Source organism: Dermacentor silvarum, chromosome 5, assembly GCF_013339745.2.
Source record: "Dermacentor silvarum isolate Dsil-2018 chromosome 5, BIME_Dsil_1.4, whole genome shotgun sequence".
Taxonomy (NCBI): Eukaryota; Metazoa; Arthropoda; class Arachnida; order Ixodida; family Ixodidae; genus Dermacentor; species Dermacentor silvarum.
In genome coordinates, this window is record NC_051158.1 from 16,849,665 (window position 1) to 16,868,271 (window position 18,607).

Consider the following 18,607-nt stretch of genomic DNA (forward strand, 5'->3'; position numbering starts at 1 on the left):
ACAAGAACAGATAGAAAGGGATATAACGCAAGCGCTTGTGTTGTCTTCCTTTGTATCTGTGCTTGTCTCGCTGCACTGGCTTACACTTCAGACGCCACGCAACACCAACCAGCCCAATATCGTACTATGACTAAAGGTAAGCCCAAAGTCGTACACTCTGAAACAGCTTACACCCTTCGAGGCGTCCTTTTGTCCCACAACAGTAATCATCAGAAGGGTAAAAAATTGGGTCGGCTGGTGTAGCATAGTTCAAATTCTGGAAAACCCGCACTTAGACCAAATACACAGAGCAATGTGCTTGTTGTTTTTCTCTGTGTATTTCGTCTAAGTGCTGGTCTTCTAGAATTTGAATGATAATCATCATCTGCTTTGCTGGCATTTACTTTTCTAAACACCCTGTGCTTGCTACTTTCTTGTCAAGAATGCTACTTCATGCCATTTGGGAGCTGGAAGTATATTGCACACAGTGTTAAAGAAAGGAAAGACACGCAAAGATAGATTACAATTATTTTTGTGGGATAAAGATAGGCCCCAAGGGTGTAAACTAGGGGTGCGCGAACACTCCAATATCACCGAATCGAATCGAATAGCTAACGTTCAAATAATTCGATTTGCGAATCGAATATCTAGTATTCGAATTTTTGAATATTTGGTGTAGAGACCCACGCAGTGCCGCATGCACCACGGAGACCCTCGTGCCTCTCTTCGTTGTATTTGGCGCAAAAGAAGCGTTGAGCGTGCTGCAGAGAGAGAGAGAAACAACTTTATTTAAATAAAGATCGTGCTTGGTTACTGTGGGTGGAGCCCCTCTTCCAGGGCAACACTGGCTATTGCGGCGTGCCGGGCCTGGTTGAGGGTCACCAATTGGCTTCCCAAGTCCATTTCGGAGAGTTGCGCCTTCCACGACCAATTGCTAAGTGTATCGTTAAGTAGCGGCGCGACGGCGTCTGCCGGACGCTGCATGCATTGGTAAGTGATGTGTTGTAGTGTCGGGGTGGAATTGCACCATGGACATCTGTCGCTGTGTTTGTTGGGAAATATTTTGTGGAGTCTATGTAAGTGTGGGTAGGTGCCGCAGACTGGCTGCCCCGATTGAAGCCTGTTTCACATGGTTCGACTGGAGCGAAAAAATTCAGCGCAGTCACACGTGTTGCAATGTTGTTTTTGGAGGGCTCATTTTCGTCGGTAGAATAAGGTGCATCTAGGTCGACAGGAGTGATCAAAACAACAATGCGATGTGGACGGAGGGAACGACAACCAAAGCTGCACGTATTTCCGAAAATGTAAAAGCATGTGCAAAGATCGAGCTTTTGCATGTCCCGAGTACGATGCGCTGTACCCTAGCGGCGAGCGCCGAAAACGTTTTGTACGGCGTCAGTGGTTCATGCAGCTGACAACGCATGCGTGTGTAGCATAGCCGTCGAGCAAGCGAACTCAGCATTCCGTCGGAGCGGAGAAGGTGCTTCCGGTTGCTGCTCGAGCAAAAATGACAAAATTTGGGGCGAAATCTGTGTTGTCGGTGGGGAAAATGCGTTATTTCGAGGGGGTCTCCCGCTGCCACTTCGTTCGTAGAGGTCTCAAATACATGTGCTTCTATGGAGTAACGGCTGAGAATAGAAAAACTTCGTTATATCCAGTAATTTGTTATATGGAGGTTCGTTATAAGCAGGTTTAGCTTATAACTCAGTTCTGAAATCAAATAGGCCTCATTTGAAGTTTCAAGAATTCTTATAATCGTTTCTGACCAGCTTTCAAATTGGCGGTGACGCTGGAATGAGATAAAGGAATTCTTAATTAACCTTCCACTCCATAAAGATAGTCGAACAGCGAAGCTGTGTTAGTTACACCGAGTGTTACATGTGCATCTGTAGCACGTGATGCAATTGCGTAAACACAGATCTACAACAGGAACTTATAATAAAACGTTGCGAGGCGAGAAGAGGCAGCGACTTCCAACACTACTCAATGATTGTCCAGTTCTCTGGTCGCGCTATAGCTCCAGTGCAGTACGTCATTGTGACGTCACTCATTTTAAAGTATTTCTCTTATTTGGGCTGTTGTAGCTCAATAACGGTTTTTAAACTTGCCAAGTGCAGAGTTTGGCTCTTCTAGAATACAATGTAGTCAATCTTTCGTGCTAAAAAATATTTGCTACATCCTAGCATACGCCGTCAAAATCCATAACGTGACGGTGAGCTGGTGTGAGAACTTCAAGGCTGTGTCGCCACTCATCTTTTGTTTCCGTGTCTTTTCTCGCTTACCAAGAGTCTTCTCATGGTACCGTTTTTCTTGCTATTGTAAAAGGGTGATTTAATACAACTCAAGTGAGTGTTCCTTTAAACAGAAGCAAACATCTGTCTGTGAAGCATGTAGAAGAACAAGCTTTTTTTTCTTTTTTTTTTTACTGTCCATAAAAAATATGCAAAGCTGGCATGCCATAGTAATGCCTGTAACTTGTGCTCCAGAGGCTACAGTATTCAAAACACTGCCTTCCGTGTGCACTGCTACACTGCCTTAATCTGTGGATTTTGTTTTTTTTTTACTACTTTGCATTCACTATGCCAACTCATCTGCACCTTATTAACATATGTACTATCAATGCAAATTCAAACGGGCAAGAACATACCGAACCAAGCTTTTCTTTTTGTGTCTATGTTCCTTAGGTGTGTATGACACTTGTAGGATATCTTTGGACATTAGCTAAGAGGCTAAAGAACATTTAGTGATACATGGAAGACCTTATGTTCTGGTAATCCTGCATAAGACATGTCCTAGTTTTCTTTTTGCCTGCCTGCAAGTAGAACTTGCAGCTTCTCCTGGTGGCCTCATGGCAGAGTTCCCTTCTGCAATGATGTCTTTCCCAGATTGGTCTTCAATTCGGTCAGCCTGGTATCTGACCATGTCTTATCTATGCTTTTCTGAAGCACAGTAAAGGTAGTGCAGAGGTGGACCACATTGGAGCCTTGATGCCTCTTTTAAATATACAAATATGCGCACGTGTGCATGCATTCATCCCCCCTCTCCCCACACGCACACAAGAAAACAAACAACAAAAAAACGAAGCTTGCTGAAAAATGGAAATATGTGTCATGTAAACAGCATACAAGAAAATGCAGCACAAATTTCGGTACCAGGCTCCCACGTTTTCGCGTGGCCTACAAAAATTACTAGAAGGAGCTTTGGCACATCAATCGCTCAGTTCTTACAAGAATGATGGTTAGCATATTGATTTGTCTAATATTCACGCTTGTGGCTTCAAACGCTCTTGCGACATTATTTATTACGTGTGACATTTGCAAATTTTCAAGCACTCAGATTTCTAAGCGCAACAAAGCAATTAAAATGCTACACACATCCGTAATCGCTATGAAGTACTGCATTTAAAAGCAATAGTTAGCTGGAAATTATAAATCTGCAAAGCGGCAAAGCCATTCGAAGACAGAAGCATGAAGTTTAGGCAAATCCATGTATTGACTATAATTCCCATGCTAGGCGATAATTCCTGCTAGGCTTGAAGTTCCCATAGACATTTGTAGAAAACTGCATTTTAAATGCAAGGTTTGAGTTTTGGCCTTGTTGGCATGACATCTTTTCTAGTGTTTAGTGAAGAAACTTGAGACAACATAGACAGAAGCTGAGCTAGAGAAGATTGCGCTTGTGTGTGTGTGTCTCAACTTCTGTCTGTATTGCCTCAAGTTTGTGTGCTAAGCACTAGAATAGATGCATTTGAAATCCCTTGCCAATGTTTACAATGACAGCTTACCAGGCACCGGCACAGGGCAGCATGGGTCGACAGGCAACTGAGGAGGACATGCCCGAGGTCTGCGGGATGTGGTGCGAGGGCGGACTGTCGTCGGCTGCTTAGTCATTTCAGCTATCTGCATCTGTCACCGGTCGAGGAAAGTAAAAAAAAAAATGTGGCATGCAACACACTCATCATTCTCTAATCTATTCATGAGGTGGTGTTTTCACCCCTCCCACTTCACGATGTGTTGTGCGTATGTGGCATATCTAGAGGGATATCACATATGTATTCTGTCTGCCATACGAGAAAAATGTTTAGAAAGTTAAAGGCCAACTGCAAAGAAATTTTGGATTGCGCAAGAATCCTAGTTTAAGACAGTGTAGATACAGAGGAGCCTCTGTGCATAATTTGACATTTGAAGTATGAGGGGAAGCATCACGAAACATTTGCAAAAACTGCTGTTTTTTGACAATACTAAAGACACCACCTTTACCGCTCTCCGGAAGCGGTGCATGACCAGAACACACGGCTGCTCATCATGACTTCCAAGGTATCTGAGGTGGCATGCTGGAACTTATGCCATAGCGACAACCACCAGATACACGTGTTGTCTGTTTAGCTAGGTGCTGTTTAAAGGCTGGTAACAAAAAAACTATGCAGTTACATGACCTGCTTATAGGCTGATTGCATCTGATTAGAGGCAGACATCATCAGCGACTGAAATGTTAAAGCACTGGGACTGGATGTGCTCTGCCTGTGCACGTTCCTTTTTCAAATTTACCACTGCAATCTTGGCTTACTAAAAATTTCCTATCTACTACCGCCAATACGCAAGTTGTCGCTAATAAATCACTCTAAAGCCATACAATAACATTTTTGCAAAACACAACATCTAAAAACGCTTTACCAAACTCAATCGAATAGTGGAATTCCTTGCCATCATAGCTGTAGAACTACTTGTGTTTGCCCATTCGAACATAGTTTACTAATCATCTATTAAACTCTTCTTCCCATTGATAGTCCTTTTTAGCTATCTATGTCGCTCAGTGTACGCTCAGTGTTTCCTTCATTTTTAAACGAGCATGTCTTGATATAGTGTTGCTTTCTTTTTTTCACCACTGTACACAATATCAAAAGCAATTGTCTTGCCCATGTATTTTACACCATTTATCGTATGGTGTAAATTATTCATTTGTATTGCATAATGTACTGTATGATGCCAATAATGCTTTTTTGTACTGTAAGCCCCCCACCCCCTCCTACAATAATGGCCCTAGAGGGTGCTGTAGGGACATGTACACAAAAAATAATAAGTGAGTAAATATGCCATTATGTACCAAGCCCAAACCGTGCTCTTGTCAACTTCATTTCTTTACTGTACTGTTGCGTTACTTCTATATTGTTTAAACGTACAAGAAAACATTGTCATAATAAACATATTAATGAATTCATTATGCATAGAAGAAAATAAATTTTAAATCTGGCTGGCCATGCTTTATATCAATGGATTTTTTACAGCTGTAACGAAACCAAGAATGCAAGATCCAGCTCAATATCAGTTACAGCAAAGCACAAATTTCTTCACTCGTTGCACAGATTATGTTCAACATAAGGTGCACTTAACAGACATGGACAGGAGAAGGACGAGACACACAAAGCACATCGTGCATTATGTGTGTTTCGTTCGTTTACTGTTCGATCAGGTCTATTAAGCACATCTTACGTTGATGCTCAACCGACTCGCCCAACTAGCTGCGTTGATCAGAATATGTATTCCGGTAGCAAAAGTGCTGAATCCCCAGCAACTCGCAAAGGCAGTTGTCTACATGTTTGAATGATTTGGCACGTGAAAGTGCACATTCTGAATTAATGGCATGCATGTGTTTTGTCCAGCATCTTGACTTGGCTTTGGCTAGTAGGCCACTAGTACGCGTGCAAATCCTGCATAAGAAATCTAATCTCACCACCACCATTGCCATCGCATTGTTGCAAAGATGCTACGGTGTCATGTCATGCTGCTCGGCATTGAAATGACAGAAAGTGGAAAACAGTGCCTTCAAACTTAAGCAAGCTGGCAGGTAGACAGGAGACGCTTTGCTAGGCTGTTGGTGGATCGCAGGGCCCATACATGGCATCGCACATGCACTTCCTTCACAGAGACCGGGGTAAAATATGAGGAGGTCTTGTAATTTTGGCACCGCAAGTTGCACATGTAAAACTTGTGTAAACATGTAAAAACACCTGCTACAGGTATACTTGTCAAAAATTCCTGTCATTGATATTTGTTTTGTTTGTTTTACATCCGTTTTCACAGACCATCTTTCGTCTCTTGTTGTTCGTGTCCTTTCGTTGCGCTGCGATATGATGTCAGCAACTTACACTAAGCTGCCATCAGGCAAGTGGCTTAATACCAGAAACTACTCAGCCAGGTGGCTAAAAGAGTACCTTCCATGAGCTGGGGATACCACGACTTTGAGGTGCTCGTGCAGCAGCAGCTTCCTGATCATTTCTTGATAGATAGTGGGGCTCTTTGATTTGTCGTCTCTGACTGCTCAAGACTTCCCGAGGCGGTGCTCTCAGGCAACGAGCGTTGCACACGCATCTAGGGCAGCCCTGGATAGTTCAGGACAACAAATCAAAGAGACACAGTGTTCATGATAGAGCCCCTATACGGAGTTTGTTACCTTTGATAATTAAAAGTAGCCGCCGACCCCAGTTTACAATGAATTCAAGGAGCACACTTATTTTCAGGAAGTTCTAAGGGCCCTTGAATCTCTTTTTCAAAATTCATAGATATTCAAGATGTACGACCCCTGTAGGTGTGGCTTATCCAGTGAAGACTATAAATGTTACCTCACCGCCTTTGACAAAAACTGTTTATTTTAGGCAGAACATCAACGGCACAGAAGGGTGCTTTTTGCTTGAATAATTCAGAAGCAGTCTGGTGCAGCGATAAGTGAAAAGCCCCAGAAAATTCCCCCTTTTACTCTAAATATGTAATCATTGCTGAAGGTAAGACACAGGAAAGTTCGAACTTCAAGGTGGCAAGGTACAAAACAGAACAAAACAAAAGCAGCACTCTTCTTGCCACCATCCATCCATGTTGACATCATTCAGAGGCCTTGTCACTCTTCAAAACCCGGTGACATCCATCCAAGCTTCAAAGTCATAGACAGACCCTCCCCCAACCCAACAAAGACTACCACAGAACTAAGACATGGTCTGATGTGTTTTGCACCAGATGAATGCACAGGCGATGAACAATAAGCCCAAGACAAGCATTGGCAACAAGATGCACAACAACAGGGTAACACTGGCTGACCATGTTTTTTTACTGTGATGTCATCTTTTTAATTATTACTTATCCAATGTTTCAACATTGGGAAAGGAGGACTTATTCTAGGGTGTCATTTAAGAGCCTCACAAACGTGCGTCAAAACATAGCAAGAACAGTTACAAATTAAACAAGCGTCACTGTGCAGACACCATAATGAAGTCATATAATATCTGACACTGCATCAACCAAGCACTGTTCAACACACAAGCTTCCTGCATGGTTTACAAAGTATTTTTCTGACCAAGTGCAATGACAAAGAGTGAAGTGACAAGGCAATGCACTTATAAAACACAATGCACTTATAATAGCACTTATAAAACCGAGGAATTGCCTAGAAAATGATGTGTACCCTCCACATCATTGATTGGCAGCAACTTTGCAGATTGGCAGCAACATCGCGGGTGCCGTTCAGATTTACACATATACGGAAAACAGTTGTATCATCAGGTGTCTAGTTGAGAGTAAAAGTTGCCAACAAGAAATTAAAGCAATGAGTAAAAATACACATCTTGTCTAAAAATGATCTAATATAAAATAACTATTAAACGAGAGAGGGTAGTTGTTGCCCTGACAGCAGATATATCCCGTTGTCAAAATATTGGTTCAGGCCTACCTTCCTCCAGTATAAAAAAATAAATTTCACGTAAAAATACAAATACTAAAGACATATTTGATGCGGAGGATTGCTGCAATTTGTGAAAAATGCAATGCAACACCTTTATGGATATGAAAAAGCAATTTCTTACTTAGGAGAACTGCAAATGCATGCCCTATAATTATATGCAGAAAACGAACAGGCAAGTGCTACAGCCAAGAACTGAAGCTATGAGCTACCATTCTGAGCAAATATCATGCATTCCAAATCTTCACAGAACGGACGTCTGTGCGCAACTGAGAGATTTGCGGCACAGGTACAAAGAATGGGTTAAAGAAAAGAAAAACCACTCTGTCAAGATTAGTAATTAGCTTCCCAACTAACTGCCCCACATAAAAGAATGCCTGCTGAACATGGCCACAGCAAACTTACTGGTCCACCTTGTATACAACTCCCCAATTGTCATAAATTATCATCATACAGTAAAAGCTCGCTAATTTGGCTCTCTCTTATTCGGAAAATCGGATAATTTCTAGTCGCCATTGGGCCCTATCAATGCATGCATTATTAAACGACATCAATCAGTGCAAGCTTGTTAATTTGACCCTCACTAATTTGGAAAAAAGCATAATTTTGAGTCGCCATCAGGACCTATCAACGTTTGTACTATACAAATACTTATATAAATAATTGAACTCTATGGTATCAATCCCTTGTTCATGCCACGCACTGGTTAATTCAGTCAAGTCCCAGAGCACAGCAAGCACAGAGCACTGCAAATGTGCAATACAAATGTTCCGCTAACCTGCAACCAAAACAAAGCAGTGGAGTATGTATGCACTGCCACAATTACCAATTAAAAATTAATAAGTTCATAGCAGAAGCAATCATGGGGAACTATTTTGGAATGCTTTGTGGTTCTTGCATTTCGTGGTGCACATGATGCTAACCACAGCAATGCATGCTGCATGGAAAACTTCACGGTTGGCATTTTCAACACGATACATTCTCCGTGGTCATTTAAATGTAATTTTTACAGCATTTGTAAAAGAAAATGGTATCATTTGAACTCAGTGCAAGCCATGCAACATCACAAGGACCTTGGAAGCCATGAAGGATGAAATGCACTTCTACTGCTACCCACGTGCTTACATCAAAGTTGTCTTCTGCATCCTGATGGATAGCAGTTCTGGCCACACTCTCGGCCAGCTCATTGGAAGTGAAATAATTGGAAGATGCACGCAGTATTTTGAGAAGCACGCATTATGGGCATGTCGCACTGAAACCGCTACCGCACTGCGAAGGACCTCTGCAAGCCCTTGCTGCTGCCAGTGCGTATCAATGATGAAAATTGCAGTTTCCACTAAGATCATATGAAATAATAGAAACTAAGGCCACATTTTCCCACCAGAGGCATGGTAGTAGTAGGTCTTTTTCGTCCATTCCTTAATTCGATAATCGGAGCCCGGAGGACCGGCCTCCGGTGATCGGGTAACTCAAGAACTTCCCATCCAATGAAATCTGAGTAGGTAAACAAGATTTTGCTGCAACTGACTGAATATCAGAACTTTGTTCATTTGCTGATTTCAATTTAAAACAAATGGTAAACTGAATTAAGTTATGTGATTTACCATCCAACTACAAGTCTCGAATCTACGAGAGACACCACAGTGCAGAGTGACTGCCGATTAATTTGGACCACTTGGGGTTCCCAAACCCCTTCCGGGCCATAGATCGGCTGGTTTTATCCACATGTTTTTGGTAAAATGACAAAAGATCAGATCAGCTTGCAACTGGTTTCGTCTCAGTGCTTTGTCGTGCTTCTGGTAGATGGCAGCACATAATTCGTGGGGCAGTGCAATTCGTGCAGCAAGCTTATTCTGGCAAAAGAAGTAAAACATGTTGGCAACTGGGGCCTTTAAAAATAATTTGGACAATTTTTGTGAAAATGCGGGATAATAGCCTGGCATGGAAGGGGTTAATATGGACTAGAAGCATGGTACACAAGCGTCTTTGCCTTCTGCATCCCATTGGAATGTGGCCAGCATGGCAAGCAATTGAACTTGCAACCTCTTACGCAAAAGCAGGAGACCACAGCAGAACAAATGGAAGTGCACGAAAACAGCGAAGCAAGCAGAGTGACTATTTTTCAGGTAGCGCATGCAAACGGCCCTGCTAGCAAACAAGGTGATGCCCTCACATTGTTTACCTCGGAAGCTTCCTGTGGAGGAAGAGGTTCGAGGCTCTGCAAAGTGCCTCTCGGTGGAGTCTCCGTAGGACTACCTGCGGGAGTCTCCAGCAGACGGGGAGTCTCCATCGGCTCCAGGTCAGGTAGGGCATCTGTGGTGGAACCCTCCGAAGTAAATTCAGGTTCTAGCTCCGTGGAGGAGACCAGTGACATATTTAAGAGAGCCTCGCACACGGAATCTTTTTCAAACGTCACCGACAAAAAGAAAAGGAAAAAAGAAAGTGAAAAGAAATCTCCATGTGAATGGATATTTCAGTACTTTTTGACTAGCAGTAACAACCGTGTCATTAAGAGCAAGGAAGAAACGAGAGCCACAATGTAGATGAAAGTGATTCTTTGAATAGTAGTAAACATAAACCCCTTACATGGTTGATGAAGTGTATATTTGTCGTTGTCTTCGTCCAAATCACTTGGCTCGCAGGGTTGTACTTGGGCAAGTGAAGCAACCCACGATGTCAGGTCATGTGGGTGAGTGTAGTCACTCGGATCGAAGGGGCGTTTCTTAAGAGGCACCTCAGTTGCCTTCAGCTGTGCCTGTGCCGCGTCCAGGGAAGGCCCGCTGTACCTGGCATCTGCGAGCCAGACAGGAACACTCGTTTGTGCCAATCTGTCGGGCCATAACAACTAGAAGTAACTGAACTGCAACAGAGCAGGAAGACAAGAACAGATAGAAAGGGATACAACGCAAGCGCTTGTGTTGTCTTCCTTTGTATCTGTGCTTGTCTTACTGCACTGGCTTACACTTCAGAAGCCACGCAACACCAACCAACCCAATATCGTACTGTGACTAAAGGTAAGCCCAAAGTCGTACACTCTGAAACAGCTTACACCCTTCGAGGCATCCTTTTGTCCCACAACAGTAATCATCAGAAGGGTAAAAAATTGGGTCGGCTGGTGTAGCATAGTTCAAATTCTGGAAAACCCGCACTTAGACCAAATACACAGAGCAATGTGCTTGTTGTTTTTCTCTGTGTATTTCGTCTAAGTGCTGGTCTTCTAGAATTTGAATGATAATCATCATCTGCTTTGCTGGCATTTACTTTTCTAAACACCCTGTGCTTGCTACTTTCTGGTCAAGAATGCTACTTCATGCCATTCGTGAGCTGGAAGTATATTGCACACAGTGTTAAAGAAAGGAAAGACACGCAAAGATAGATTACAATTATTTTTGTGGGATAAAGATAGGCCCCAAGGGTGTAAACTAGGGGTGCGCGAACACTTCAATATCACTGAATCGAATCGAATAGCTAACATTCAAATAATTCGATTTGCGAATCGAATATCTAGTATTCGAATTTTTGAATATTTGGTGTAGGGACCCATGCAGTGCCGCATGCACCACGAAGACTCTCGTGCCTCTCTTCATTTGGTGCAAAAGAAGCGTTGAGCGCGCCGCAGAGAGAGAGAGAGAAACAACTTTATTTAAATAAAGATCGTGCTTGGTTACTGTGGGTGAAGCCCCTCTTCCAGGGCCCCACTGGCTATTGAGGCGCGCCGGGCCTGGTTGAGGGTCGCCAATTGGCTTCCCAAGTCCATTTCGGAGAGTCGCGCCTTCCACGACCAATTGCTAAGTGTTTCGTTAAGTAGCGGTGTGACGGCGTCTGCCGGACGCTGCGTGCATTGGTAAGTGATGTGTTGTAGTGTCAGGGTGGAATCGCACTATGGACATCTGTCGCTGTGTTTGTTGGGAAATATTTTGCGGAGTCTATGTAAGTGTGGGTAGGCGCCGCAGACTGGCTGCCCCGGCTGAAGCCTGTTTCACATGGTTCGACTGGAGCGAAAAAATTCAGCGCAGTCACACGTGTTGCAATGTTGTTTTTGGAGGGCTCATTTTCGTCGGTAGAGTAAGGTGCATCTAGGTCGACAGGACTAATCATAACAACAATGAGATGTGGATGGAGGAAACGACAACCAAAGCTGCATGTATTTACGAAAATGTAAAAGCATGTGCGAAGATCGAGCCAATCCGCCTTTTGCATGTCCCGAGTGCGCATGCGCTGTACCCTAGCGGCGAGCGCCGAAAACGTTTTGTACGGCGTCAGTGGTTCATGCAGCTGACGACGCACGCGTGTGGAGCATAGCCATCGAGCACGCGAACTCAGCATTCCGTCGGAGCAGAGAAGGTGCTTCCGGTTGCTGCTCGCGCAAAAGTGACAAAATTTGGGGTGAAGTCTCTATGTTGTCGGCGGAGAAAATTCTTTATTTCGAGGGGGTCTCCCGCTGCCACTTCGTTACGTAGAGGTCTCAAATACATGTGCTTCTATGGAGTAACGGTGGAGAATAGAAAAACTTCGTTATATCCAGGAATTCGTTATATGGAGGTTCGTTATAAGTAGGTTTAGCTGTATAACTCAGTTCTCAAATCAAATAGGCCTCATTTGAAGTTTCAAGAATTCTTATAATCGTTTCTGACCAGCTTTCAAATTGGCGGTGACACTGGAATGAGATAAAGGAATTCATAATTAACCTTCCACTCCGTAAAGAAAGTCGAACAGCCAAGCTGTGTTAGTTACACCGAGTGTTACATGTGCATCTGTTGCAGGTGATGCAATTGCGTAAACACAAGTAAACACAGATCTACAACAGGAACTTATAATGAAACGTTGCGAGGTGAGAAGAGGCAGTGACTTCCGACGCTACTCGATGATTGTCCAGTTCTCTGGTCACGCTATAGCTCCCGTGTAGTACGTCATTGTGACGTCACTGATTTTAAAGTATTTCTCATATTTGGGCTGTTGTAGCTCAATAACGGTTTTTAAACTTGCCAAGTGCAGAGTTCGGCTCTTCTAGAATACAATGTAGTCAATCTTTCGTGCTAAAAAATATTTGCTACATCCTAGCATACGCCATCAAAATCCATAACGTGACGGTGAGCTGGTGTAGGAACTTCAAGGCTGTGTCGCCACTCATCTTTTGTTTCCGTGTCTTTTCTCGCTTACCAAGACGCTTCTCATGGTACCGGCTTTCTTGCTATTGTAAAAGGGTGATTTAATACAACTCAAGTGAGTGTTCCTTTAAACAGACACAAACACCTGTCTGTGAAGCATGTAGAAGAACAAGCTTTTTTTTCTTTTTTTTTTTACTGTCCATAAAGAATATGCAAAGCTGGAATGCCATAGTAATGCCTGTAACTTGTGCTGCAGAGGCTACAGTATTCAAAATACTGCCTTCCGTGTGCACTGATACACTGCCTTAATCTGTGGCTTTTTTTTTTTTTTTGACTGCTTTGCATTCATTATGCCAACTGGTCTGCACTTTATTGTTACCATATGTAATATCACTGCAAATTCAAATGAGCAAGAACATACAGAACCCAGCTTTTTTTTTGTGTCTATGTTCCTTAGGTGTGTATGACACTTGTAGGATTTCTTTGGACATTAGCTAAGAAGCCAAAGAACATTTAGTGATACGTGGAACACCTCATGCTCATGTAATCCTGCATAAGACATGTCCTAGTTTTCTTTTTGCCTGCCTGCAAGTAGAACTTGCAGCTTCTCCCGGTGGCCTCATGGCAGAGTTCCCTTCTGCAATGATGTCTTTCCCAGATTGGTCTTCAATTCGGTCAGCCTGGTATCTGACCATGTCTTATCTATGCTTTTCTGAAGCACAGTAAAGGTAGTGGAGAGGTGGACCACATTGGAGCCTTGATGCCTCTTTTACATATACAAATATGCGCACGTGCGCATGCATTCATCCCCCCTCTCCCCACACGCACACAAGCAAACAAACAACAAAAAAATGAAGCTTGCTGAAAAATGGAAATGTGTGTCATGTAAACAGCATACAAGAAAAAGCAGCACAAATTTCGGTACCAGGCTTCCACGTTTTCTCGTGGCCTACAAAAATTACTAGAAGGAGCTTTGGCACATCAACCGCTCAGTTCTTACAAGAATGATGGTTAGCACATGGATTTGTCTAATCTTCACGCTTGTGGCTTCAAGCGCTCTTGCGACATTATTTATTACGTGTGACATTTGTAAATTTTCAAGCACTCAGATTTCTAAGCGCAACAAAGCAATTAAAATTCTACACACATCCGTAATCGCTATGAAGTACTGCATTTAAAAGCACTGGAAAATATAAATCTGCAAAGCGGCAAAGCCATTCGAAGACAGAAGCATGAAGTTTAGGCAAATCCATGTATTGACTATAATTCCCATGCTAGGCTATAATTCCTGCTAGGCTTGAAGTTCCCATAGACATTTGTAGAAAACTGCATTTTAAATGCAAGGTTTGAGTTTTGCTCTTGTTGGCATGACATCTTTTCTAGTGTTTAGTGAAGAAACTTGAGACAACATAGACAGAAGCTGAGCTACAGACGATTGCGCTTGTGTGTGTGTGTCTCAACGTCTGTCTGTATTGCCTCAAGTTTGTGTGCTAAGCACTAGAATAGATGCATTTGAAATCCCTTGCCAATGTTTACAATGACAGCTTACCAGGCACCGGCACAGGGCAGCATGGGTCGACAGGCAACTGAGGAGGACATGCCCGAGGTCTGCGGGATGTGGTGCGAGGGCGGACTGTCGTCGGCTGCTTAGTCATTTCAGCTATCTGCATCTGTCACCGGTCGAGGAAAGTAAAAAAAAAATGTGGCATGCAACACACTCATCATTCTCTAATCTATTCATGAGGTGCTGTTTTCACCCCTCCCACTTCACGATGTGTTGTGCGTATGTGGCATATCTAGAGGGATATCACATATGTATTCTGTCTGCCATACGAGAAAAATGTTTAGAAAGTTCAAGGCCAACTGCAAAGAAATTTTGGATTGCACAAGAATCCTAGTTTAAGACAGTGTAGATACAGAGGAGCCTCTGTGCATAATTTGACATTTGAAATATGAGGGGAAGCATCACGAAACATTTGCAAAAATTGCTGTTTTTTGACAATACTAAAGACACCACCTTTACCGCTCTCCGGAAGCGGTGCATGACCAGAACACACGGCTGCTCATCATGACTTCCAAGGTATCTGAGGTGGCATGCTGGAACTTATGCCATAGCGACAACCACCAGATACACGTGTTGTCTGTTTAGCTAGGTGCTGTTTAAAGGCTGGTAACAAAAAAACTATGCAGTTACATGACCTGCTTATAAGCTGATTGCATCTGATTAGAGGCAGACATCATCAGCGACTGAAATGTTAAAGCACTGGGACTGGATGTGCTCTGCTTGTACACGTGACAAACAACGTTCCTTTTTCAAATTTACCACTGCAATCTTGGCTTACTAAAAATTTCCTATCTACTACAGCCAATACGCAAGTTGTCGCTAATAAATCACTCTAAAGCCATACAATAACATTTTTGCAAAACACAACATCTCAAAACGCTTTACCAAACCCAATGGAATAGTGGAATTCCTTACCATCTTAGCTGTAGAACTACTTGTGTTTGCCCATTCGAACATAGTTTACTAGTCATCTACTAAACTGTTCTTCCCATTGATAGTCTTTTAGCTATGTATGTCTCTCAGTGTACGCTCAGTGTTTCCTTCATTTTTAAAGGAGCATGTCTTGATATAGTGTTGCTTTCTTTTTTTCACCACTGTACACAATATCAAGAGCAATTGTCCTGCCCATGTATTTTACACCATTTATCGTATGGTGCAAATTATTCATTTGTATTGCATAACGTACTGTATGATGCCAATAATGCTTTTTTGTACTGTAAGACCCCCCGCCCCCCCTACAATAATGGCCCTAGAGGGTGCTGTAGGGACATGTACACAAAAAAGAATGAGTGAGTAAATATGTCGTTATGTACCAAGCCCAAATTGCGCTCTTGTCAACTTCATTTGTCTACTGTACTGTTGCATTACTTCTATATTGTTTAAACGTACAAGAAAACATTGTCATAATAAACACATTAATGAATTCATTATGCATAGAAGAAAATAAATTTTAAATCTGGCTGGTCATGCTTTATATCAATGGATTTTCTACAGCTGTAACGAAACCAAGAATGCAAGATCCAGCTCAATATCAGTTACAGCAAAGCACAAATTTCTTCACTCGTTGCACAGATTATGTTCAACATCAGGTGCGCTTAACAGACGTGGACAGGAGAAGGACGAGACACACAAAGCACACTGTGCATGTGTGTTTCGTCCGTTTACTGTTCGATCAGGTCTGTTAAGCACATCTTACATTGATGCTCAACTGACTCGCCCAACTAGCTGTGTTGATCAGAATATGTATTCCGGTAGGAAAAGTACTGAATCCCCAGCAACTCGCAAAGGCAGTTTACATGTTTGAATGATTTGGCACGTGAAAGTGCACATTCTGAATTAATGGCATGCATGTGTTTTGTCCAGCATCTTTACTTGGCTTTGGCTAGTAGGCCACTAGTCAGCGTGCAAATCCTGCATAAGAAATCTAATCTCACCACCACCATTGCCATCGCATTGTTGCAAAGATGCTACGGTGTCATGTCATGCTGCTCGGCATTGAAATGACAGAAAGTGGAAAACAGTGCCTTCAAACTTAAGCAAGCTGGCAGGTAGACAGGAGACGCTTTGCTAGGCTGTTGGTGGATCGCAGGGCCCATACATGGCATCGCACATGCACTTCCTTCGCAGAGACCGGGGTAAAATATTAGGAGGTCTTGTAATTTTGGCACCGCAAGTTGCACATGTAAAACTTGTGTAAACATGTAAAAACACCTGCTAAAGGTATACTTGTGAAAAATTCCTGTCATTGAGATTTGTTTTGTTTGTTTTCCATCCGTTTTCACAGACCATCTGTCGTCTCTTCTTGTTCGTGTCCTTTCGTTGCGCTGCGATATGATGTCAGCAACTTACACTAAGCTGCCATCAGGCAAGTGGCTTAATACCAGAAACTACTCAGCCAGGTGGCTAAAAGAGTACCTTCCATGAGCTGGGGATACCACGACTTTGAGGTGCTGGTGCAGCAGCAGCTTCCTGATCATTTCTTGATAGATAGTGGGGCTCTTTGATTTGTCGTCTCTGACTGCTCAAGACTTCCCGAGGCGGTGCTCTCAGGCAACGAGCGTTGCACACGCATCTAGGGCAGCCCTGGATAGTTCAGGACAACAAATCAAAGAGACACAGTGTCCATGATAGAGCCCCAATGCGGAGTTTGTTACCTTTGATAATTAAAAGTAGCCGCCGACCCCAGTTTACAATGAATTCAAGGAGCACACTTATTTTCAGGGAGTTTTAAGGGCCCTTGAATCTCTTTTTCAAAATTCATAGATATTCAAGATGTACGACCCCTGTAGGTGTGGCTTATCCAGTGAAGACTATAAATGTTACCGCACCGCCTTTGACAAAAACTGTTTATTTTTGGCAGAACATCAACGGCACAGAAGGGTGCTTTTTGCTTGAATAATTCAGAAACAGTCTGGTACAGCGATAAGTGAAAAGCCCCAGAAAATTCCCCCTTTTACTCTAAATATGCAATCATTGCTGAAGGTAAGACACAGGAAAGTTCGAACTTCAAGGTGGCAAGGTACAAAACAGAACAAAACAAAAGCAGCACTCTTCTTGCCACCATCCATCCGTGTTGACATCATTCAGAGGCCTTGTCACTCTTCAAAACCCGGTGACATCCATCCAAGCTTCAAAGTCATAGACAGACCCTCCCCCAACCCAACAAAGACTACCACAGAACTAAGACATGGTCTGATGTGTTTTGCACCAGATGAATGCACAGGCGATGAACAATAAGCCCAAGACAAGCATTGGCAACAAGATGCACAACAACAGGGTAACACTGGCTGACCATGTTTTTTTACTGTGATGTCATCTTTTTAATTATTACTTATCCAATGTTTCAACATTGGGAAAGGAGGACTTATTCTAGGGTGTCATTTAAGAGCCTCACAAACATGCGTCAAAACATAGCAAGAACAGTTACAAATTAAACAAGCGTCACTGTGCAGACACCATAATGAAGTCATATAATATCTGACGCTGCATCAACCAAGCACTGTTCAACACACAAGCTTCCTGCATGGTTTACAAAGTATTTTTCTGACCAAGTGCAATGACAAAGAGTGAAGTGACAAGGCAATGCCAGCTTTGCATAACAGCTTGACGAGCTCGTAATGGTCTTACGACAGTGAATGGTCGTGTGGGAGGGCACAAAGTTGGAAATGATAAATTTTGGTTGCGATTGTCCAGTGGAACACATGAGCCAATCCAACTTTTGAAGCCCCCTCCCATGCAGCCCATCAAGACACCATAAGTGCGCAGCAACTGCAGCCCCAAATGCACAGTCATAGCATATAAAGTTTGTCTGGAAAAATGCGAGCCGCAGAATAACAAGCACTATATACCAAATGTCACTAATAAGTAGGACCATATAAAGCCAACAGGCAATGAAGCCAAGGAAAGCACAGGTGTAATCAGCTGCGGTTGTAATTGAAATGTGGAAGATAATGAGGAAAACAGAAATGAAAGAGGATGAAAAGATAAGGCGACAAGTTATCTTATCGTCCACTTTCATTTCCCCTTTTTCTCATGATTCTCTACATTTTAATTTCCACCACAGCTAATTACAGCTGTGCTTTCCTTGGCTTCATTGCCTGTTGGCTTTATATCGAGCACTGTCATTTCCCTTCCTACTAATCAAGTAGAGCATAAAAACACCTTTTCTGCTGTTAGAAACATAGTAAAAAGTAGCGCTCAAGACGCTGGTAAATTGACAGCTATTTGTGAC

At 42.8% G+C, this 18,607-nt stretch overlaps 1 protein-coding gene across 1 annotated transcript in view; it reads right to left on the bottom strand.

Annotated features, from left to right (window-relative positions):
- The window catches only part of LOC119452793 (arginine-glutamic acid dipeptide repeats protein), a 48,565-nt gene that overhangs the window by 10,492 nt on the left and 19,466 nt on the right, over window positions 1-18,607 (bottom strand). The window contains exons 6-9 of the mRNA XM_049667439.1: window positions 14,362-14,482; window positions 10,291-10,497; window positions 9,887-10,017; window positions 3,764-3,884 (exon numbers count right to left, since the gene is read on the bottom strand). Of these exons, the coding sequence (XP_049523396.1) occupies window positions 3,764-3,884; window positions 9,887-10,017; window positions 10,291-10,497; window positions 14,362-14,482 (580 nt within the window). The remainder of the gene's footprint in view (window positions 1-3,763; window positions 3,885-9,886; window positions 10,018-10,290; window positions 10,498-14,361; window positions 14,483-18,607) is intronic.